A 26116-nucleotide genomic window follows, 5' to 3' on the forward strand; every position below is an offset into this window, starting at 1 on the left:
TATTCTTCACCTATTTTACCAGCTCCAAATCGAAGGAGAATGTGATTTTCGCTTTTCTCGTCTATTTATAGGTGATAAGGGATGGCTCAAACTTTTCCCTTTTTTTTCTTTTCAAATTCGTAAATCAACACATTCTTCATCGCATAACCCAATAATGTTTACTTAAATGGTTTTCGATAATGATGATGTAATGCCTTCAAGATCCCATTCGAAATCCATGTGACCATTCACTAATACCACCTTTATCTATCTTTATCGATTGGTATCGTATGATTTTCACACGAAAACATTTAATTTAATGTACACGCCATATCAGAATCACCAGTAAAACACAGATGGTATCCATTAGATTCAATTGGATGGATTTGGTTAATATATTTCTATTCTATTAATGTTTTGCTTCAACTTCAAATTGCTTCTAAGAGAGTCCGGGCGACTTTTATATACGGGCTTTGGGGAATTTCCTTGTGCGGTTTTAAATTACTTTTACACGCAGTTTTGGAGATTGTCATGTGCGTTTTGGGGGAAATTCAATCATAATTTAAATGTGTCTGAACCGCATGTTGAAACCGTGTTCAGAAATCTTCTAAATCACTTGTTAACCGGAATTCATAGTGAGTAGCTTACATGTAAAGTGGCTAAAGAGTTAAAAAAAGTCTTAAGTGATCCTTAAATATGTTTAAATTAGTTTAACGCGTGGATTTAACGGTCATTTTTCCAAGTTTACTGTATTTGTACGATGCTATTCAAATCGCCACTTCGATATTATTACAGCTTATGTTACTCAGATATCACAGTATCATCTTTTCTTTAAAAGAAAACTCACTTTGTTACACGACCTCCATATTTCTGCGAATGGGAAATCATGAAGTCATAAATTGAATGACATTCAACTGTGCGAATGCGCTTGAATATTTTATAAAACCGAAATGACAACATTCGCGATGAGAATTCAATGGATTTTATTTGTAAAATTGATCTAATATGCAAATGTATGTAATGCAATATATTGATTCTGTTTCACATATCTGCAATGCACTGAATTTTATTTTCCATAACGACGAAATCATCTCTGTCAACGTCAATTGTGTGCACGATGAAAATTGTTTTTCTATCGACTTCATATATCAACGAACTAAATCAATAAACGATATTTTCTCGACGTGTTTCATGTCACCTCTATGATTCGGGTTCTTGATTCTCAGTCAGCATATGACATATGCTATACATAATATTTTCCTGCATTCTGACTTATATAGCTTTGATTGTCGAACGAAGAAATGTGAAATGATTTTCTTTTTTTTATGGCTCTCCCTCTTTCTCTCTCGTCCTCATCATTGAAATGAGATATTATTTGAAATACATGAGCACAAGCTTCAGTTGGCATATTCACAAATGGAAACGTTCCAATCAGTGTTATTATCGTGATATTGGATAAGATGAATGTCATTATTTGAATAAAAAAGAAACAATTCACATTTCTTCACTCGGAATGCTCTGTGGAATATGTTGATCAATCGATAAATGAACATATAGAAATATGTTATTACTTTAAAGAATTTGCTTCAAAATTAAATTGAATTTCAGAAATGGGAATTGAAGCAATAAACTCATTTGGATGAAAATGAAAGTGAATTAATCATAAAAAAATCGATAAAATAAAAAAGACACACACACAAACCAAATTGAATGTTTGCTTTCTTTTAGATCCTGAGAATTTTTCATCATTCGTCTCGATAGCATGCCATTTTCTTGCTTTTATATCATAATTCATGGTTATCATTTTCAGAATAAATTTTTAAAATTTATATATTCATTTGCGATACAATGTTGTTGTTTATTTAGTCTAAGAACAACAAGTTCTGTGCAAAATATTTTATTTAACATTTCATCCTGTTGATATGGTTCATTTCAATGTTATTTTCTTCCATGTTTTAATGTTTCCAATGTTATAGAAAATATCTCATTTTTATCCATTTCCATTGGCATTGTTGGTTTGTGCACGAATTCATTTTGCGTCAGTCGCACCCGCTTCCTATACTGAAAACGTAACAATGTCACATATTCAGGGAAATACTATTATTTTAATAAGCTTATTTGAGACAACAAAAGGTTCTTTATGCGGCATAAAAAAATGCCCGTTTTTTTGCCACGAATGAAGATATACAGAAGCACAATACGTCAGAGTAATTATATAGTGTATCCAGATGATTTATTTCGGTTTATCAATCATTTTATGGGATATGAATATTCATGACTTAATTGTGGTTTTCATTGGCAACAATCAAGCCCAATATAGAAAATGTGCGGGCGAAATATTATTTTATTTCATAAAAAACTCCTGTGTGGTTATTGCAATGAACCGAATTGAGAAGTCTTCCACCAACTATTTACAAGACAAATAGAATAATTCCGAGAGTCAATAGCGCGAAATCAAGCAAATAACTAGTCAAGGCTAGAAGAAGTTTTATCGCGAATTGTAATAGTATAGCCATTGTTTGACTTCAAGTGGTTGACATCAATTAGGTGAATAAATATAACTTTGGTGTGAAATTTACATTAATAACGTACACCGATGTGCGTTATTTTTGAACAACAACCGAATGCAAATTAATTCAACTTCAAGTTTTATTCACGACAATTCAGCTAGAAAACATATGAACTTGAAGAGCACACACGTCTCTCTCTCTCCCTCTATCTCTCTCTCTCTCTCTATCACTCTCTCTCTCCATCCAGCAAAAATAAAATGAGCATACACTAATTTGATCGCAATGCGAAATACAACCGAAGACAAAACACCGTGGAAAGAGAGGTAATAGTGCTTTCAACGATTATATGAAAAGTAAAACAAAATGAAACCGCCACTAATTACTGCCATATTATTTGCGCGTAAATAATATAATTGTGTGATTACATTCAATTTGCGAATGGATTTATGCGTGTCAATAAATTGGTGCCTGTTGGTGGTGCTGTGTATAATGGTGGCGGCAATGATGATGGAGACGCAATTTCATTTGGATTTAAATGAATGGTGATTGCACTATATACCTCTGCTTATTGCGAGTTCAGCACACACGCGACCATTGTAAGTGGAATTTCTGGTTTTCATTGGCAAATAACCTATAAATTTGAATGATATAGAACGGAAAGAATAAAATAGAACATTTGTAGCAATAACGTTTAACTGTCGCCAAAGAGAATGCGTGTGGACAAATGGCTTCCAATCAGGTTCAATCTATATATGGGTCGTATTCGATCAAATTTATTTATATACTTATGTTGCATTCGAAATTTCATCACATTTTACGATAAATAGACCGCATTAATCACTTGCTTGAAAATTATGATGCAAACAATTTCCGTGTGGTATTCTTTAAATGCTGATAAATCATGCATATTCGTTTCATTGGAATTATTGCCACTTTTGTACATATGATACATATCAAGTTCACTGAGTTCGTTTCACGTAATAAATAGCAGATTGAACATCTGTTGGGGATGTAATTAAAGGTAGAACCATCCGTAGACGAATCCTAAAAAGGTGCTTTTACATTATACACCAAGAGATCAAAGCAAAGGTGACCTGCAATTAATAATGTGCTTTGGGAACAAGCACATCGTCGCCATGAAAGAACAAAATGCCAAAGAAAATGTACGACACCGAACATAATCCACGAATTTAGCGAATGTATACGCATCGACAGTGTAATGTTAGCGACGTTGTGTAGCATCATGAAAGTGATTCATCCTTATTCAAAAGCATTGCGAGAGTATGGGTGTGCCGTGCCTTGACTGTATGTATGGTGATAAATTCGACACGAATAATCTCTTTTAATATCCGCACCTATTCAGCATAAAAATTTGAACGTCATTCCGTTGCTTGAGTGTAAATTTGGTTGTAATTCCCACAAGTACGCATATTCAGTGAGCCGACTTTCTGCGGACCCAAAATCCACTTCATACTTTTTGATTGTTTTTTAAATGCAAATCTCATGGCAATTCCATTGCTCAGTCCAAATACCATATAAGCCATGTAGACGTGTCGATTGTATGGTGAAAATTGTTTATGCGAGTGTCGTTTATCGAGGCCGCACCAAATGACATCAAGTAAGTCAGAATATAATACATCATCACATGAGATAAATATTATTAGTCTTATGGTAAATATTTTGTATAGTAATGGCCAATGAAAAAAGCATTTATTACACACAATGATATCTTCATGAGCGCATTCAATTAATCATGATGGGAAAATAAATATTTGTTTATGACAAAGTCCCTGTAATACTTGATTGGGAAAACTGACACAAGCCAACAATGATGACCGTATCGGTCGACATCGACCACCACTTTAAATACCACGCTCCATAAATTCGCTTTTTTATGTTCTTTATACTCGAACCGAAATTAAAATAATCTTCAAATATATTCAAGAAGAAACCAACACTTTTACGATATATATTTTACGATATGCATCCGCGTTATCATGGGCAATTATAGTGTGAAATGGAATGAATGCACTCATTAATGGAGACGATAGTTCATGGTTCATTTTAGGACCTCTCTTTATTGATGACATGAAAAAAAAAATGAAGAAAAGTAAATATGAGCTGGCCAGAATGATAGTTTGCTTTGTATTTGGTCGATACGTATATGGGACAGCAATATTGTGTCATAAAAAAATGATCAAACCGATAGTTTGAACTGACTTGTTGGATCCGGTGCAATTTTATACCGAGAGCTTGGTTCCATTAGAATCGATTAAATAATTTTTTGAGAAAAACCGACAAGACAATAATTCATTGCATGCCACGTCACTGACGATCAATTTATCAATTTTACATTAACTGTCAAATATTTAAATTGATAATAGCCATAGCGAAGCTACTCCAACACTTGGTCGCAATTTAAAATGTGTGGCACATACTGTGGAATTATTAATTTGATGTCAAGACAAAAATGTGTAGTTGTTCTATGTATGGATGTGGGGCTTTCCGCTATCCTTAAATGTAAAAAAAATGTAAATGATAAAGAATGTTTGTCATTCTTCACATGTGTGCATGTTAAACCCCAAGACATTCCGGACATTCCATTCTTGGAATGAAAATTTGCAATCTTCTCGCATTTGTAAATGTATTCACAAAATTGATGGAGATACGTTGTATTTTTTTTTACTTTTGGCTCATTCATTTTTCAGTGACTTTCAAAGTCACAGCACTATTGTGCAATTGATAAAGTGCATGAATTATGCCATATGTGTTGCTTTACTTATTCAAATAGTTCTTATTTATTTGATGCATTCACCGAAGGGCAATCGCACTTTGAATACTGCAGTTGTGCTGCTCTCTGACATTTATAAGTTCAACCCTATGTAAAGACATTGCTTTCCACTTCTTCTTCATTTGCAAGAAGCATGTGCTTTATAGCAGCTTAACTTTGAGATACCAGGTGGAAGCACATCTGCGTGTTCGAAACCCAATAAATTGCTTTAAATGGAGTGCGAGCAGAGCGTGGCATTCACAATGCTGTTGCATATGAAAGGCTTTTCGTTCGTAATATTTTCGACCGAACGATTATGGTTGCAATGATGAATTGAACGAAAGATGTATTAATAGAAGAGCCATTTGGTTCGGTATTGAAGCCACTATGGCAACGAATGCTTGTGAAAGATCAAAGTGAAAGACAAAAGTTGTCACGATCGTAGATGCATATTTAGAACAAATCTCGCTTAGAATACATTTGCAGAGAATGAATTTTCTCAGTTACAGTCAATATGCAACACATATACGTACGTAAACACATGCTGTGAATTTAGTGCATTCAAAAGTAATCCGTACTTCGTATGCTCGCCATGCATTTATGCATTCATGCTTTCGTTGTGAAAAAAAGGAGCAAGAGAAACAGAGAAAAAGGTCGAGAGAAAATAAAACGTGATGTCGCTCGGTTTGGCACCGATGTCGTTTGCACACAATATTTGTTTGCATTTTGTGTCGATACCGTTGCCACGATAAATACTGATTGATATCTACATTTTACATGTACTACAAATGTTTCGGTATTATAAGCTATTTGCTCAAGATTTTCACTAATATGACAATATTGCGTGTTTTCTTCCACACACACACAACTCTAATCCAGATTAAACAAGTTGACATTTGACATCGTTATTTTATTCACATCGCTTGTGCATTCTCTCAATCTCACACTCTCTCTAATTCTTTCTTTCGGGCAATGTCCATTGTGTACAACAAATTGAATTTAAAAAAAGGAAAAACAAAAAGAAGTCCACTATCATTTGCATATTATGTATGCCATAGTAATCAATTGAAATCAGCAGAAAACTATTAATTTGAAATTATCAATTTTGAAATAATCAGCAAATTACAACGTTTAATTTACGAGAATTATCGATTATATTTGTGCATAATAATTATTAGTATATAATTAATATACTCGATCAGCAGAAAATTTGTCGCACACAGTCCGGTTTGTAGCTAATTAATATTCGATTAAGCCATAATGTATTTGTGGGGCAAGCATTTGTGATACTTCACCGTTATACCATTATGCACGTATTTACTTAGCGCACATTTCTGTTTCACGGTTCAAATGCACTCAACCAAATTTTAATATCCTTTCATTTACCGCATTCGATCCACTCGAAAATTTAATACATCTCGTTGGTTGTCATTGTTTTGGTCTATGTTCATATGTTATCGAATCTATTTATCGATAAACAAATTGAGTTTATTTATTTGTAATTGGCAAATAAATCAAATTTTTGTTTTTAAATTACGCTTTGCACACATGTTGCCATCAAATCCAATTTTCACGCTTTGTCGCCGCATACAAATGTTGCCTCGGCATTTCAGACTATACATACCCTTACCCATTGTATACACAAACGAGAGTTTTACCTGAAGCAACATATCAAAATCGATAACTAATTGTGTCCATAAACGTGTAATTCTTCAAAGCTGCATCGAAAACAGTTGTGAGTGGGCTTCGAATAGATTTTTAGCGAAGGTCTTCGTTTGTATCATGTTGATTAGTCTACTGTGGCTAATGAAATCAGTGGACGTTAATCTCAATTCAATTTGATTCTGATCGGATTTTGTGTCTTTTCCACTTCTTTTTTTATTCATCGTCGAAAAGGGCAACAACGATATTGCCAACAACATTTGGCCGACGTTCCGGCACACATGTGTTGAAGCGTATTGGTATATGTTGAATGAAATGCTTGAAATGAATTGATTAGAACATTCGAGGCAAAATATCAATGCATACAATGGGGTCTATTAAAATGCTGCATCAGCGCACCGTTACGATATGCATACCAATGTATACATGTTATTTTCAACGAATCACATACATTTGTATTGTTTAACTAAATTAATATTTAATTTGATTTTACGTTCATTCTACTCATTTGGAATCGAGAAAATGTTTGGAAACTGAACCAATCGACATGTAGAATAGCTACCATATATATTTTTCGTTTTTGTTTGGTGCGTTTTGTATTGATAGTGTATTGAGTACAATGGGAATTCATATATTAATACATACATATCGGCAAACCGATTTCTGAAAACGCACCACAACAGCAAATTCTTCGGATTAATGCCATTGTGTTGAAAACTGTCGGATTCAGGTTTTATACGATACGATAAATGCTTTTGTGCCACGGTGTTTATCCAAGGCATGGATTTGATGATTGCACTGAACATGACTTTATCGGTGTTATGTGAATTACATTGAGTTAATGCTTTGAGAACAGCATTCGCATCCATATAAACGAAAAATCACACACACAAAAAAACCGAATAATATGGAATTGCATGTTCTTGGGAACCTCACCGAGAAATTTTGTACGAATTCGATTATGTGTTGAAAATAAATAAATAACATCATATTTTTTTCGCTTTATTTCTATTAAATTTTCCAGTCACATAACAAGAACAGCTCAATGGCTACCACCCGCTGAATGCTGGACCCATAATATCGAATACCCGTACGGTTGGGAAAAGGCTATCGATGGAAAAGGAAGACCATACTATGTCAAGTAAGTTTTAATTTTTCAATCCATTTTCTCCAACTTTTTTATTCACTTTATTCGCTCGGTAGTCAATTTTCATTTGGTTTTTCTTTGCATTTCCATTTTCACCATCCATTTTTATATTGCATTTTTAAAATGTGCACCAATGAACGTGTGTTTGTGAATGCGTCACTCCATCCTGTTCTCTTTTTTTCTCCCCATACTTTCCGTATACATACGAGTACAGCAAAATGTATTTATGTTTGCGGTGTTGGCGTAATGTGATTACCTAACACAATACATTTTGTTATTTTCACTGTGTGGCGATTTCCTTAACGGAGTGCGTGTGACATTTCGACGGCTCTTAATGCCACTCTAATGGGTTCGTGTAAACTCTAAAATCTATTGCTACGTAGTTTTCACTGCTTTTTACATGAATTGTTTAGTTGAACTTGCTTCGAGTTAGAAAATTGAAATTCATTCGTGGCTCATCACTTAGATTTTCCGCCCGTAGATCCGATTCATGGACACAAAGTAATATTTATTTGATGCTCATTTCTTTTCTCTGTGTATCTCTTTATTATGTATTTGCTGCTGTTTGCTGTTTGGTGCGCTGATGTTGTTGTTGTCACGTTTGATGCAGTCACTTGAATAAAACCACTACATACGAGGTACCGATATGTTCGCAGTACGAGGACACCAAACCACCTGAACCACGGCTCGTGGTTTTAAATCGTTGCCCAAAAAATGGTTTTGGTTTTGTTGCAGGCAGTGAGAGACCAGTTATCGTCCGATATGTTACGCCCGATGGTCCCAGTGTTAACCATGTAAGTGAAATGATAAATGTATCGATGTATGATGTACGAAAAACAATACATTTTGATAAATTACGATGTGCACAAAATGGCACTTACCACAATCGACAACATTTTAACGAAACGATATCAATTTGATTTATTTGTGCGTTTGTTCCATTACTTTCATCTTTTCAGTTGCAACCAAATGATCAAATACTGGCCGTCAACGGTGAAGATGTAAAGGATGCACCACGAGACCATGTTATATCGCTGGTTCGATCATGTGAAACTCAAGTCAGCCTCTTGGTTTGCCAGCCGGAATCTGTTCAATTTTCGCCAGGTCGTAAATCAACGCTGTTGTCACCTGCACGAAAAGAGAAATTGCGAAACAAACGACCGAGCCGTGTCCGGTTTGCTGAAAGTGTTTGCGTTAATGGTGCTCCATTATTTCCAGTAAGTTTAAACTTCAATTCGACTCGGACACATCAGTGTATGCATATTAAATATTTTCTTTTCATGTTGAAAATTGAATTTTCCGATGTCATTCAATGCTAAATGAATTAAAAATTAGCTTTCTTTTTCATTAAACATTTGGTATTTGAATTTAATGCAAAATCGATACGAACAAATGTTAAAGTAGTATTCATTTTTTGTTTACCTCATAGATTCATTTTACAGATAGCGTTAATATCTTTTTTATTATGTGTGGTTGTTTATAAATTATCTGCCTACAATTTGACGTGTTTACAAGTATCATTCCCGCAGGAGAAACTTTTCATAGAAGATTTTACTATTATTCATTGGATGCGAAGAATTTTTTGGGGGGATAAAAACAGAGCTCGTGGTTTTAGATAACATGAGCTTGCTATTTCTTTTATACGTTATTTTGGTGTGGGTTGATCTCGAGTGTCAGAGATTAATAGAACAAAAGGGCTGCTTGGAAATTCGAAACATTTTTTTTATCGTGTTGGGATTTCAAAATAGCAGAATCTGGATCCGTATAAAATGTGTTAATATTATGATAGTTGAATTTAGCTTAAGCGCAGATGAATGAAAATGGTACTGTTCTCTTCGTGTTTCTCGTAAAATCTTCCGGTTCCGTCGAAAAAGCGTCCAGACTAACCAAAAATTTCACGCAGCAAGTGAAAAAAATATGTATGCAAAAACGGTTTGTGCGTATATACTTGACTACGTTGGCCATTGCTTTGTATTTGACCATGTTTTTGGTTGAGAATATCTTCATCGCAATTTAAATACCGGAAACGTACATTTTTCATGTGCATTTTTAACGTAAAATAACATGGCATAAGATTTACTTTAAAATGTATCGAATTTAAAAAGAGTAAGCCCATAGATTTACGGACTTCAGTCGCATAAAATTCACTTTAATTCCAAGTGTTAACACTTTTATTTGCAATCACTTAAAAAACAGCTCTAAAGCGGCTTTACAAAACACTCAAATAACGAAAAGATAAACCACACATGTTGGTCCTCTGAAACCAAATTAAATGAACCCAAATTCTATATTTAGATAGTAAATAGAAATATATTGAACCCAATTTGTATGTTCTCGTCTTTTTTAATGTTTTGAATGGATACACCGTCATATAGACCATGGTTGACTTACTCAAAATTTGGGACAAGCCGATCTATAAATAATGTGTACGATTCGTATGTTCTTTATCAACCGAATAAAGTATTTCGCCCACAAAATTTGATCGATAAATCGATTTAGCAGTAGTGACGTCGAAGGCTGGCCATGCATTTAGATATGAATTGCATTAGGAGCAATTATTGTCATGCGATACAATAGGCGCCTGTCATTTCTTGGATTTTTCCATACCGAAGATCTAATAGCTTGAGCACACATTGTGGTTGAATGTGCAAGCATTCCGTGACGTGATTTTCCAAATTTCACACTGATGAATTGGAATTCATTTTTTTTTCTAAATATTGACTATGCCCTAGCATATCTATTTCAAATGAAACATAAAACGTAGGCCACAACCTATCTCTATTTCGTGCATCAAAAGTTGCGTTTTTTTATTCAACGAAAAAAAAATACCTTTTTGAAATGTTTCCTCTTCTGCATTGTAAATTACGAATTACTCTAGTGCTAATGAGATTGCTACTTGGCCGCTACCGTAGTAGCAACATAAAAAACCGCAACTTGAAAAATGAGCCTCAATTCCGACCGTTGTTTTGCTACGTTGTTATTTTGCCTATGTGTTTCACACAACACGAAACTTCGTGTCGATGGGCTGATATCCACCACTTTTATGCTACAAACAAAAAATTACTTCTTTTGTTTTGTTTACGTTCCTCGAAGCGCCTGCATGTGAATCATTATTAATATTATTGCAGAGCACAAAAAAAGAACTGTACAAAAACTGGGCAAACAGACGCCGTCCAAGTTTTTTTTTTGCCACATCTCTCAACGGTATAACCAGCAAAATGAATCAACCTACAAATTACACTTGCGTGCTGCGTGCACTTGCCCATTGTGTTGATACGTTTCATCGATTTTTTTTATATTTTTCGCATCAAAATTTACATGTACTACGGTGTTTTCTTCGTCTCCTCTTTATCCCTCAAGTTTTGCCACATTTCAATAGAAACCGCTTTTTTTATTGAGTGTTTGCATATAAAAATATATTTAAAATGTTGTTGAACACTATTAGATAAATATGTAGAACAGAACTTATAAAATTGATTTGATGAATAATTTGTATGTATGTGGGTTCACTCAACCAGTGAAAGCAAAGAAAATAACTACAAGAGAAAAAAAAACGTTTGAGGCAAAGAATTTAATATAAACTTGAATGAAAATTAAATATAAAAGATATATTTCAATAGGTAATCAGCGTATATATGACCCATTTCATGAGTTTTGAGATTTTTTTTCATTTCTCTGCTTCTGAATAGCTTTCAGTTGTTGAAATAATTTTTAACGAAAAAAATATTGGGAGTTTTTATTTTCATATTACTTTGAATCTAGTTGACAAAGACATAATCCCCTTTTAATATCCTTTTCTATTTGCAGCCATCTGCATTTTCATTGGGAGATTTACATGTACCGCAAATGGCAAATGTGCTGAAAGTCTTTTTGGAAAATGGACAAACCAAATCATTCAAATACGATTCAACAACAACAGTCCGGGTGAGTATTTCTCTTTTTTCTTAAATGATACGAATTCAACAAATGTCACACTGTGTCTTTTACATTTGAACCATTTGCATCAGCATCAGTATTGACAAACATTCTCTCATGCAACAAGAAATAAGCGCATTTTCTTTCAGACATTCGGAGTTTGTTGAAATGTTTCATTGCTATTTACTACTTAAAATGAGCGCAACTTGAATTTGAGATAGAGCATCAGATTGCTTACATTTTAAAACTCGATGAAAAACATAGACCAGCAGAAAACTGTCTCCACTCGAGAACTTTGAATTTGATTTTGAATAGTTTCTGTGCGCTTAAAAGCAATGCACCAGAAATTGTAATATATTATTGCAGTTTTCATTTTGTACAAATGCATTTTGATGGCAAATTTCACTGTTACGTTTGCAGTAACTGTAACACACTGACATTATTCGTTCTTCGTTCTGGTTTTTACAACATTCAACCATTCACAATCGAATTCAATGAAATTAAATGTGAATAATTAGAAGCATTTCGAACGAAATGTGTTGCCTCGAATTTTTGCTCATGGTAATTGGATTTGGGTTGAAAGTTGTGTCGTGGTTTTGATTTATAACCAAATGAATGTCTGACGGAAATTGTGTGAAATGTTTGTGTTTTTCTTATTGCAGGAAATATTATTATTATTGTTATTATTATGGTTCAACTAACTGAAATTTCATTGCATTATTGATGATAAACCATATTCATTTTGTTTGCTTTCACATAGGACGTCGTCACATCTTTACGAGATAAATTGTGTTTAAGTGCCGATGAGCATTTCGCACTGGTTCTCGAGCATGTAAAAAGTCTCAAACGGAACAAACTAACACTATTGGATCCAGATGAAACACTGGCACGGGTAAGAATGTTTCTTTCATTTTCATTACGATATAAAACAAACAAACAAAAGCGATGCTCGCCATTACAACGCATCGATGTGAAAACAAGCAATTCACAATGAAATTGATGCTGGTTTTATACCCAAGATGATAGCTGGAATGTCCATGCTTATTATTCCATAAAATATAACAGGATGTGAAGGCGAAAAACAATTAGATTGAACTGACTTTGATTTGATTCCGTAGCAAACAGAGCAATTTTCATTTCTACGAAAAGGATCACTTAATGGAAATCGACCAATTAAATGCAACGTTTATTAGATTATAAGGGTTTTTAGTATACAGATAAATATGTTTTATTGACTTGTCTCTCAGTCTAGAAACATTGCAAAACAATTTAACTGGGAATATTATTGCATCCAGAGTCTTACGCGTTCTGGCATCTTTCGAGATAATACCGACTGAATTGCAATGATAATATTGATTTTATGGCAGTAATTAACTACCGCTTTCCATTCGCTTTTTTTATTAGTTAAATTTTTCCATGGAGAATCTTGAGAATTCTCATTAATTCGCTAGAGAATTTATTTGCCTCCTTGTATAACCTTGTATACCATCGGTTTTTGATCTCTAAAGACGTAATTCATAGCATCTTGATACATTTTCGATCAATATTATTTTCAATCAATGCCAGACATTCATAAAATTGCTCTCCAATGAAATGGATACAGCAATAAGTTTCCAGTTTAAAAGTGGCTCGTCCTTGAAACACCCAAAAACAGTGACCGGTTCGCGCATATTTCTATGCTTGCCTAAATACGCTAGGTAGCATAGATATGCCAAGCATAGCCGCAAACGCAACCGACGCATCGCCGTTCACTCTATATGAACAATACACATGTTCGTTTATGCAGACGACCGTGCGCATACAATATAGCTCGAATCGAATGGCGACGGGTGCGTTGCGGCTTACGTCTCCGCTATGCTTAGCATAGCTATCAGGCATAGAAATATGCGCGAACCGGTCACTGCCCAAAAACCCAAAAGAAGTTTACAGAGAATTCGGTTTTAAAAATGCATGAACAAATAGAAAAATACTAGAAGATGTAATTCTTGGTAAATTGAAAAACGATTACATTAACTTGGGTATCGATAAGAGTTTGAAGTTTTGTAATTGAATCTGAATACGCCGTGTAAATGTTATTTTTATCTCCAAGTCTAATAGATTTATAAAGGTAATTTTGGCATGATTCGAATCTTATATGAAAGAAAGTTGCCCCTATTCTCCGAAAAAAATTGATAAACGATTTAAATTGCAGACATCCGTCGCATAAATATTGATAACATATAGTTTATAAGGTGAAAAGAGCAATTGACATCAATTGCACTGAGACTTTAAGTTGAATGAACTTGATTATGTTTCAATAATAAACATAGATGATGACGTAAAAAATTTTTTAGGGGGAGTGATGGCAAAATTCCGTCAACAATTTGTCGGAAATGAGGATAAAATCGTTTTTTTTTTTGCTCTTCACTTTTTTGACGAAAATCCCTAGCAAATCGAAAGAATTTTTCAACTTCGAATTCCCTTGCAAATCCAAAAAATAATAAGAAAATCGTTTTTTTTTGCTCTTTACTTTTTTGGCGAAAAACCCTAGCAAATCGAAAGAATTTTCTCGGCCAAAAAAAGTGAAGAGCTAAAAAAAGGTCATCATTTCCAAAATTGTTGAGGGTTCCTAAAAATATTTTAAAGGGGGCAATCCGAACCCTAGGAACCCTCGTCATCACCTATGATAATAAATCTTTCGACTCAGATTTTTGCAATATGACTCCTTTCTAAATATTTTTTTCTTCTTTCATCAATTTTGAAATTGATACGTTATTATCAGACAATATATTTAGCAGTCGTCATCTGGATATTAAAGCTCATCTGGATATCGTCAGCAGATGATACAAAGTGAAAACAATAGAAGTGATTGTTATAGGTATATAAGCTTGTTATATACTGGTATTACTATAACAATCACTTCTATTGTTTTCACTTCGCATCATCTGCTGACGGCATCCAGATGAGCTGAAATATCCAGATGACGGCAGCTAAATATATTGTCTGGTTATTATGCATAAACATGACAACAACCAAACAAATTTATCGATCCAATTGATGATTATGCAATCAATTTGATATGACGGGCATAATTTAATACTAGATGCATAGTTTTATAAACAAAAAAAAGTAAACTAAACACATATAACAGCATACATCGCTGATTGTTCGTTTAGTCTATCCACATTTGATTATCGATTAAAATCGAACAATGGAATAACAAGCGGAAAAACAGCACGACGGAAATAAGGAACCTAATTGAATAGGGCATAACGGCAGTGAGTCAGCAATTTTGGTGTTTTTTGCGGTGTGATTTAGCTCGCTACCCACTATTCACCGTTTAATTTGAACGATTTCATTTTGAATCTAATTTTCGTATCTTTTGCATATTTACATTCAACTGGTGATATGGAATCGGTTGTTGGATAACGAGCAGATAGCGGCAAGACCCGGAGCTCATAAGCTACGCTGTTTATTCCGCGTGACATTCGTACCATTATCGGCTGCTGTTTTAGCTCAAAAAGACTTAAATTCATTGGATTATCTGTACATGCAGTGCTGTAATGATGTAACCGTGGAACGTTTCTCGCCCGAACTTACCCCAGATGTTGCACTTCGTTTGGCTGCTCTACAAATTCATCAGCATTCATTAGCTAATAACATCTCACCGGCTAAATTAACTGTTAAAACTGTTGAGTAAGTATTTTTTTTTTGGTTTCAGCTCTTTTCCACTCTTTTTGCACGTAGTTTTTCGCTACACCTGAAATCTGTTTGTATCCTGTTCCTTGTTTCATTTACTTGTTCTTTCTTATTTTCTTATTGTTCTGAATAAATTCAATTTATTAGCGTTTAATTTCTGTTATATTGTTGATACGCCCATTAAAGATTATCCGAGCTTTAATCAAATGGAACAAAATTGAATTAAATTCATTTGAATTTCAATTGTGACTTCGTGGAACATATGCGAAAGTTTTAAATTCAAACGTGTTACTGAAACATATGCTACACGCACATAATATTCTGCTATTAAATTCATTTGGAAAATGATTCGTTTATGGTAGCACATAGTGTTGTACATGTTTGAAATGCAAAAACTTTTGTTTATACGAAAACTCAATCTTAAAACACGTCATTGTGCAGCAATAATAATAATTTAATATTTAGGTATATTAGAAAAGTTTCGGCACAAGACATTTTGATACATCAATAACTACCACAGCAGGCATATATTTGATCACATTGAAATCATCAAATGTAGCATTTTACATTCTTGACGCTTCCATTAGTAAAAACTTTTTTAGCCAAAATCCAAAATGAAAAATTCAAGTTTAAAAAAAAATCGAAGAAAAGTTCTAATTTCATACGTCGAATGCGTTATAAAATTAATTATTTTACTGTTTTGAGTTGGGGGACGAATGTATCAGAAAAGCAATAGTTTTGATGCGTTCCAACTTTTGGTTTGAAAGTTTCGCCAAATTGATTTCATATCGTATGTGAAACCGTACAGTGTTATTATATTTCTAGAAGTTAAGGCAATATGCAAATATCATACTTTGATAACAAGTTCATTTAAGTTTGTTGTGCTAATAATATATTCTGTCAGTTTTTACAACAAAAACAAAGTCTTGAAGTCATTAATTTTCTGTACTTTTTTTTCTTCTGACATCACTAACGAACCTTTCAGAGTGTGCAAATCAATAATATCGTTTTTTGTCGTTTCAGGCGCGAATTTGGTTTGGAGCGTTTTGTGCCAATGTCGCTGTTGGAGAGCATGAAGCGAAAAGAGTTGAGGCGATTAATTGGACACTTTTTAAAGTTGAACCAACAAATGACTGGATCCAGCAAAATGTTAACCCAATTACAGGTGAGGCATAAACGACCATTATTACGTTCATCATCTTTTTATTTTGATGTTTGACATTCCTGACCAAAGTGTTGCATTCAAAAAGCGACGAGGTATTGAACAGCTCAACTCATTGTAATTAAAAACAGTTCGGACTCCAAAGATTTGGTGTTGTAAACAGCGAACAATGTTTTTGATGAACATTAAACGGTAACATTGGCGTTCAAGACATCGTACCATACACCGGCAATGAAAAAGACTGGTTGATTTCTTTTTTTCTTCTATATCGCGCGGAAAACTTTGTTTCGTGAACTTATTGGATATTGCATCGTGCTTAATGTCATTCCGTTTTATTAAATCACTCGTGGCCTGAACGCTTACTGCGTTCAACTGAAGCATTTAAAATTAAATTCGGCTGAGCGTGAAGTTTTCCTACCAACTGCATAAAAACATCCGTACTGCTATCGTTTTGCGCCGGGCAAATTCAATATGAAAGGCATCGTAATGCTTTTTTTCGGCGTTGTTTCCGTCAATCCATTCAACACTTTTATTAATGTTTACTGATTGCCTGTGTCACAATTTGCGTGTTTTTCGGTAAAACAGAGAAATGGTTCCACTGCCAGACAGACACGCTTGTTGTTTTTTTTTTCGTTCTACGTCGTGTGTCGAAAACAAGGACGGATCGAAAAAGGGAAATAAATAGTTGGTGTGTGCTTGGCTCGACCGTTGTCGAATAAGTATCGTTTTCCTCGAGGGAATGATTTCAAGCTGTGCAAAAAATTTGCCAGTTCCCGTCTACTCGTGATAAAATACATTACAATAAATATATTGCAATCGGTATAGATTTTATTGGATTTTTTTTACTATCAATTTCGGTGTGAACAACGACGAAAAAATAGGCATCCGGGCAATATTCCAACGAGCATACATATATATTTGCAGCGGGCTTGCTGTGTTTTAGGTGATGAAAATGCGATTTCGGTGTTTTACACACACACGCACACACTCATGACGAGCATGTGAAATAGAGATCATGATTTGTGCACAAGATAAAATGCGTAGCATCGACACGATAACATCAAACATACAATTGCCGGAGTTCGTTGATTAAAATGAAACCGAATTCCCTGTAGGCAATGGCAATCAGTGAAACATCGATAAATAAAATTGAATTAAGTCGGTAGCAATATAATTGTGAATCGGAACCAGAACTAAACCACACGTTGATTGATTTGGAATTGAAATGGCAGAACATTTTCAACAGTTTGAAATTGCGGCTACTATTTTTTTTGTTCGTTCAGACATTGGCGTCGCTTGTATATTCTTCATAAATACGATCTGGCCATAAATCATATCGTATAAACGATATACGAACTGAGAACAGAATTCAATTATTCAGCCCATTCATCATATTGCATGGGAACTATCAAGTTCAGCGATTGTTGCAAATTATTATCGATCTATATAATAAAACGTGAAAAACATTTAGCCTGAAATTATCGGATGTTTGATGATTATATAGCTCGAGGCGCGATTTTTAATAGCCTCTCTGTTTACATTTGTGTCGTTGTTGACTATTGTATTCAGTTGGGTTTTTTTTCTTTTCAAATTTACTATGCACTTTTTTTGCGAACATGTTCCCGATTTTGCAGCGCATTTTGGCTGCTGAACAAAAACTTTTTCGCTTCATCATAAATGATTTTTTAAGTAGATTTTATGTACATTAAAAACGGCGATGTGAATCAGGCAAATTCGTATTTTTTTTTATAAAAGAAAGCTTATTCTTCGATGTTTTACTTAGTTTTTGAATGTGTCAAAACTTTTGAATCGAGTTTTTCCGTTGAATCGACTGAAAATGAACGAACACGAAAAAAATCAATTCTAATTAGAAATTTTGGTTACAAAAATGTTGACGAAATTCCACAAACTTCGTAATTTTCCTCGAAATTAGACGTTTTGTTCTTGTTTCATTATGAATCTCGGTGCAAAATGAGAGGAATTTTTTTGGACCGATCAACTTGAAATATTAAATTTGGTAAACATTATATTTGGCTGGAATGTCAACATCAAATTAAGGGTGATTTTTTCCTTTCTCTTAAAATATGTATATCAAATATTCTACTTCATTTTAAAGCTATCGAAATCGGCTTAAATTCAATTAATTGTATATTAATGGCGATTAATTTTTTTATTTCCCAAAAAAAACAACTTTTAATGTCGCGACCAACAGGCTAAAATTCATTACCTGGACATAATATCGGGATTGCCGAGCTACGGTGCTAAATGCTTTAGCACGAATGCTCGTGATGGCATCGAAAGAGTCTTATTAGTTAGCCCTCGCTTCGGTCTTAGTCAAATACCGGGAGTCCGAAATTCAGTGGTGAGTATATCATACTTTTAAGCTTTTTTTTACTCGAAACATTTGATACGGTATTGTACAGCAGAGAGTGTACGGGTGCATTGAGTTGGTTTTGACAGCGATGTCGAATATTTTTCATATTGATTTATATGATGTGACAGTTGTGATTGTGCTATGCAAATTTCATATCTAAAATCATCAGCATTATATTTATACGATATGTACATTCAAACAAGCATAAAATTTAGCGCATTTTGGTATTACAAAATATTCATTTCCGTTGAACCTTGCGACAGTTATTTGTAATGAAAATGATGGGCTTTTGAGCACACTAAATTAGATACTGCTAATGGCGATAATTTTGAAAATAAAACGCTCGCACCATTACCGGCACTACGGATCAATGCACGCAAACATTATCAAAATGTTGTTTTTTTTCCACAACCTGCTCTCCAAAACGGCTTGCAAATGTTGCTTTTAACTTATTCGCACTGTTTCAAGCTTCCTTCACTCTTTTCCGCTATCGTTCGCTCTTATTTGGCCTCGGAAAATGTTAAAACTTCGTCTCCGTTCCTCATTACCATCACTCATCTATTTTCGTGAACATTCAAACTGACTTTTATTATGAAATTTTCACATAACGAGCTTTAATTTTGTGCACATCAATGCCAACCACGGCGACGATTGCGACGACAATGACGATGGAAAATACGAAATTGAAAATGGGAACACAAATATTCAAAAGAGTGTTCAGCCAACGAACAGAAAATGACGTGCAATAAGGATTACGCGCAAAATATTCATTGATGCTGAAAAAAAAGGGTGAGATGGATGCGGAGATTATGTGTAAATAAGCGCGCAAATCAATGAAAGCATATTGAGAAGAATGCAATTAATTCCGTAATATTGACAATTCTGACTTAAAATCAAATGATGAGAAAACTTTTCATCAGGTTAAACACTATAGCAAACGGGTTTGACGCTTTTTCCACATCAAAATAATGTCAATAGATTTCACTCAAACTTATCATCATCGAACATAATGACACCGATTTTCATTTTGTCATATCAACGTCATTCATTTGATGGCAATAAGTTTTGCATCACATTCAATGAACAATGTGAATCAACCGAAATGTGACTCAATAAAAATCAGGCCAGATAAAGTAAATTACATTCGCCTCGTGCGCCAACAAGCTTAGATATCGCTGGTGAAAGCATATCCATTTGTATTATTCTCATGAACTGTTCACTTAATTAAAAATATTTCATCAATTCGCGCGGATTTGTCATAAAAATGTCAGAGGCAAAGCAAAAAAACAATTTCATAAATACATCGCATACTGTTATTCACACAATTCTAATGACGACACCATTTTGTGTATTTATGTGGCATATAATAAAACAGACATTAATTATTCAGCTCTTTGGATTTCACTCTGTACATGCTACGTAGTGCCTTAAGCCATAAAACACAAGCCGAATTTAATACAGGCGCTCTATATTCCACAGGGGGAAAAAACAAACAAACCCGTAGAAGCACGCTTGTTGCTTCAGTATGAAGTTGCACAGATTCAAGTTTATTAATTTAATAATCCATCAGAAAAGGTCGGTGTTTGTAAACTGTTGAAGCGAACAGTATGGCACGAAAAAAACGTCGCGATTTTCGCTTTTAATGATTAAATAATTAGTTATCGTTGAATCGATAGCGCCAAGAAAATTCACAAAACCCAAACATTTCCAATCAATTTCAAATTAATAGATTATGCGCACGGAAAAAACATAAATACCATATCACTAGTTTTGAATTGAAAATCGTTTAGTTTTGCTTTCCAGTGAATAATCAATTTTCAATTTCTCATTTGTTTTTGTTTTTTTGTCATTTCAGCCACAAACAATTTGTAGTATAGAAAGCCTAAGTCGATTAGTTATAACGCGTGAAGATGATATTACCCATACCGTTAGTATTTATATGCAACCGGATCGTTTAGTATCATTTATGATGGAAGACCGCGATGCTTTAGAATTCTCACTAGTCCTAGTCGGTTACCATAGACTGTTGACAGGTAAATAAAAATCAAAGCAATTATATAAATGGAAAACACTCACACTCTATCTCGTTTTGCAGGAAAACTATTGCCTATCGATAAACAGTTGATTGAAGAAGAATTGGAGGAAATAGCGCCACCATTTTTAACACAACATTCGGTGCTACCATCAACATGGAATTATTTGCCGCAAGCTCATGGACGTGCACACAACATGCTATTCATAAATCCGCCGCCATATCATTCGGTGACTGCAATCGATATCGCAGCCGAACCGAATCAATGTGATAGAAACATGAATACCACAATGACCAACAACAACCACAAACAGCCAAATGCAATCGATCCATATGGTTTTGATATACACAGCGTTATGACGATGGAAATACTTGAAGGCACTAAAGGAAAACCGATCAATGGACTGATTGAAACACGAAACGAAGAGGTGCTGCGACGGGTGGCTGAAATGCAAAAGATGGTTGAAAATTCGGAAAAATATTTGAACGAACAAGGAGAATTGGTGCACGAGTGTGAAATGAAGACAAACACAAGATTGCCATGGCAGAATATTGATTTCGATAGCGATTGTGACAGTATGAATAGCAGCAAACAATCTTCGAATGAAGATGCACCACCGCCCGGCGTGTTGAAACATAGCGATTCGCTTATTTTGTTAGCTGAATCCATCAATTTAGATTTGAATGGTATTACCAAAGGACTGAATTTAATTGGGGCCAATGGATTCGACAGCGCAAATGGTGGCAATAATTCGCAACAAAATACGCCGAAACCACAACGTAAAGTGCAAGGACTGAGTCAGCTATTGAGTGATTTGCATGCGATCAGCAATGATTTGTCACAAAGCGAAAGTGATTCGGAGTCGATATGCACACCGAATAGTTCACCGATTCATCGTCCGCAGCAGGACCGTAATGCGAAAAAAGTATTCCGAACTAGCTTCGGTCTGCACAGTCCGGACAGTTCAACGCTTGGTCCAGACAATAAAGACACCAATTTACGTGAATATTTGAAGCTACTGAAGGAGGCCAGCAGCAAAGACAGTGCCGACATTGATCTGGCGGCAAAAAAACTGAGCGAATTGTACGGATTTGAGATAGGAGACGATACATTCATCGAATCGGATCCGGATGTAATTGATTTAACCGCAATACCGCCACCTCAAACTCCCGACGAACTGGACTCTTTGAATGTGTTGAATGCCGCACCAACTGGATTTGGCGATAAAACAAGTGACGGTGATTTAGAGAAATTTTTAGCACAAGTTGCAATTCATCCCCCTACACAAAAAATAACTCCGGCCAAAGAATTGACCCCCGAAGAGATTATGTCTTACATTATCCCTCCTCCACCCTGTCTCAGTGACGACGAATTAGATGGTAAAAAATACAAATCAAATTCACATAATGAAGAATCGTTGTACATGAATTCATCGAAAAATGGACAATCATTAGGTGCTACAAACAAAAAGACAACTATTGACTATGCCACTGTTGAACGCAAAGGGCCATTTTCATGTTGTTCGAAAAATAAGAACAACGAAAATGGTACAAGTGTTCCCTTAGCTATGCCCAAAGATCCAAAATTTGAATTGCCACCGCGTAGATGTGAGCATAAATCAAAACCAATTCCACCCGAACGACCACCCAAAAGCAATGAATTACAAGCAAAAATATCGTCGCCCATACGAAAAACCAGCTTGTCCAGTACATTTCGATTGAATGGCGGCGGCAATGGAGTTTATTATGACACATCACCACAAAAAGTTTTCCCACCAATTGCACAGAAGCCAGCATCACCACAATTGATTACACTTCCACCACGCAAACCAAACCTACCACCAGTACCCGTAAAACCGATTTTTAGAAATCCAATCCCACTCCCGAAAATGATGATGAATTCAGATTCACGCATTGCAGGTATTGTATCGCCACGATTCCAACGTCATCCGACCGAATCGGATAAGATAATAATGACAAATGGAAATGGTTGCACAAGCCCACCCATCCAATTATCACCACGCTTAACGAATGGCCATTTTCGATTCAATAATGATAGTCCCAAAGAGAATGGTAGTTCAGTATCCATATTATTTTCACCTCAAATGAATCGTAAACTGAACCATGAAACAATCAAGTCTCCCCCAATTAGTGCAAATGGAAGCCCTTTATTAGAATCGCGTAATGGTCATGTAATTAATGTTGAATCTCTTATGGCAAAAACAGATTTAGCAATGGCTGGACTTTTATTGAAATTGGATCAAATTGCGGCCCAGTGTCAGGCTGCTCAATCGGCCGGCGGCGGTGCCTCAATCGATGAGCAAAAATTCGAAAGAGCACGCAATGAACTCACGGACGCCGCAACACAACTAGTCACATCATCCAAAGCCCTTGTAGTTTCAATGTCATCAAATACTACACCAACCACTCTACCGGAACACTTATCAGCCTGTCTTACCGCTTTGCGTCGCATTACGGAATTAGCACAGGATATGACCAAGCATACATCGTCACCGCTACAAACCAGAAATATTGTGCTAAAGGTGCACGATGTTGCGTCCAGTTTTCGTGAATTGGCAAACGTTCAAATCGGACCACTGGGTGCCGGTGCTCAAGCACTACAAGCAGAATGCCTATCAAATGTGTTGGCCACACTAATTCGGAGCTTACGAGTCTTTTCGCCATAAATTCCACTCACTCATATCACAAATGAGAAGATATTCATTAGTGTTTTTTCTTTTGTTTTCTATTATATAAATACCAATCAATGATATGATCAAACACACACACACACATATATATATATATTTAAAAACAAAATGAAAACATTTCACTTTTACCATATCAAATCTATATTTACCTTTCATAAACTATTTACAAATTTATTATGAATCTATTGCTTTGGAAACTAAACAAACACTGACAGTAACATTCGGCAAAACGTTTTTTTCTTCGAATAAATTAAAATTATTCTGTGACAAATTGATAAAACGTTTAATATGGAATATGAAACAAAAATGAAAAAAAAAAAATAATATTGATTATAATTTTAAGGTTAGTTTATTTAGTTCTTAGTGCCTAAATTTTGTTAAAAATATATTTGAGAAATTAGTAAACGGAGAGAAGCGGAGCGAGATTTTTGCATTGATTATAATTGCTTTATTTTGTTGTTTAGTGAATTAAAATGATATAATATGACGTGCAATGATAACGAGAATGTAATTGATGTGCATTCAATGTTAAAAACATGAAACTAGCAAATGAGAGTGAAATCGATAATCAAAACTCATATTGACGTTAAAATAGCTATAAATTGATAAATAATCCTAACTGTTGAATGTTGATCAAGCTCCAATTAACCAAAACCAATATCAAATGTTATTTTCTATGTACATTATTGTTTTTGTTTTACAAATTTAAAGAAAATCAAAATACATTTTTTTTCTTTTATTGTTTCAGCAACAATCATTGTTTTTTCTTTGTAAAATGTGATTTATATTATGCTTTTGATTGATTTCAAATGTTTTGTTTATAGTTTTGGCTACGAGTTTTTGTTTTTTTATGTGTGTCTTAATTTCCGTCCGTTGCAATAGAGTTTGCAAGATTTGAGAATTGAACATTTTTGTCAACGAAAAAACAAACTCGATTATTCACAACTTCAATATTTTCGCAATCTTTTGAGCAATCGAAAAACTTTTTTTTTGATTAAATCCATTTCTTAAAGCGATGATAAAATGCCGGCAATTTCAGTAAATAGGAATTCAAACAAAAAGGCAGTCAATTTATATACTATCGCTCGGAGCGAGTTTTCTTCAACTTTATATCTGCGGAGAGAATTATGTGGCTCAGGTGCAATTGCCGTACAAAAAAGCCATTTCTATATGTTTAATGTCGGTTCATTGCATCAATGCACACATGAGGTTCTATTTTAAAACGGCGAAACCCAGACGTATTACATTACAAACAGTAAAATGAAATATAAATATGCTCGTAGCCATTGCCAAGACAAAACACTTTCAATTAATTATTATTATAGTTTTAATGGATTCAAAATGGAGTTTTATTTTGTTGAATATTTGCAACTAGCGATGCGACAATATGGTTTTTTTCTCTTTAAAATAGAATGTGGAGCATACAAATAAAGAAATTTTCTAAAAATCATTAAATATGTATATTATGGATTTATTCGTACTTTCATATCCGTTTGATTTGTTTGATCAATTTCAATTCGTAATCGAATTCAGTAAAAAGCTTTTCAAAATAAAAAGAAAATAAATGATGAAAAAAACAGGTCAAAAGATATCATAAATTGTTGTTACAAAAAAGGCTAAAAGACAAATACAGTGAATCAACAATAATAATCATTTTAATGGAATTAAAAACCAAACCTTTTCAAACTTGAATAACTCAATAAATAAATGTGCAGAACAAAAATGTCAATGGCGTCTCAAAAAGTTTCTTTGGTTCGTCATATGCTGAAAATATTCGGAATTTAGGTAAGCGCATTGAAGAAGGTAAGTGCATGTGTACAAATAAACGCTTCAAACATTTGTCATTGAAATACTAACCACAATACTCTAAATCAATACACTTAAAATGAAGAATCTTTCGTATTCGAAAGTATCAACTATTATCCATTTTTCAGTGGTGCAAACACTTGATAAAATCGCACCGGTGGTGGAAAAAAAGAGCATTCAATGTAGTGAATGATTGTTATTCAAATTGAAGTGCACTATGGAAGGAACACGTGTTTGTCATTCCATTATCAGAATGTATCGCATGCAATATATCAATTCATTGTACATGCCACATCTGAGTTAAAGCTCACTGACATTGCCGTGAAATTGACTGAAGCGAAACGGAACTTTTCCTCGTGTTGTATAGTAC

General features: G+C 34.5%; 2 protein-coding genes across 3 annotated transcripts in view; one reads left to right on the plus strand and one right to left on the minus strand.

Annotated features, from left to right (window-relative positions):
• The window catches only part of LOC116350620, a 92496-nt gene extending 67806 nt beyond the window's left edge, over positions 1-24690 (plus strand). For both annotated transcript variants that reach the window (XM_031782467.1, XM_031782468.1), the window contains exons 3-12: positions 7946-8062; positions 8679-8862; positions 9028-9285; positions 11876-11992; positions 12744-12875; positions 15399-15658; positions 16685-16826; positions 19036-19185; positions 21053-21230; positions 21293-24690. In XM_031782467.1, the coding sequence (XP_031638327.1) occupies positions 7946-8062; positions 8679-8862; positions 9028-9285; positions 11876-11992; positions 12744-12875; positions 15399-15658; positions 16685-16826; positions 19036-19185; positions 21053-21230; positions 21293-23916 (4162 nt within the window). In that variant the 3' untranslated portion in view covers positions 23917-24690. The remainder of the gene's footprint in view (positions 1-7945; positions 8063-8678; positions 8863-9027; positions 9286-11875; positions 11993-12743; positions 12876-15398; positions 15659-16684; positions 16827-19035; positions 19186-21052; positions 21231-21292) is intronic.
• Positions 24294-26116, minus strand: part of LOC116350932 (zinc finger protein 37-like) — a 3600-nt gene continuing 1777 nt past the window's right edge. The window contains exon 3 of the mRNA XM_031782941.1: positions 24294-24307. Coding sequence (XP_031638801.1) covers positions 24294-24307 — 14 coding nt within the window. The remainder of the gene's footprint in view (positions 24308-26116) is intronic.

This window comes from Contarinia nasturtii, unplaced genomic scaffold (genome assembly GCF_009176525.2).
Source record: "Contarinia nasturtii isolate CC-2019 unplaced genomic scaffold, AAFC_CNas_1.1 Cnas_scaffold_4311, whole genome shotgun sequence".
Classification (NCBI taxonomy): Eukaryota; Metazoa; Arthropoda; class Insecta; order Diptera; family Cecidomyiidae; genus Contarinia; species Contarinia nasturtii.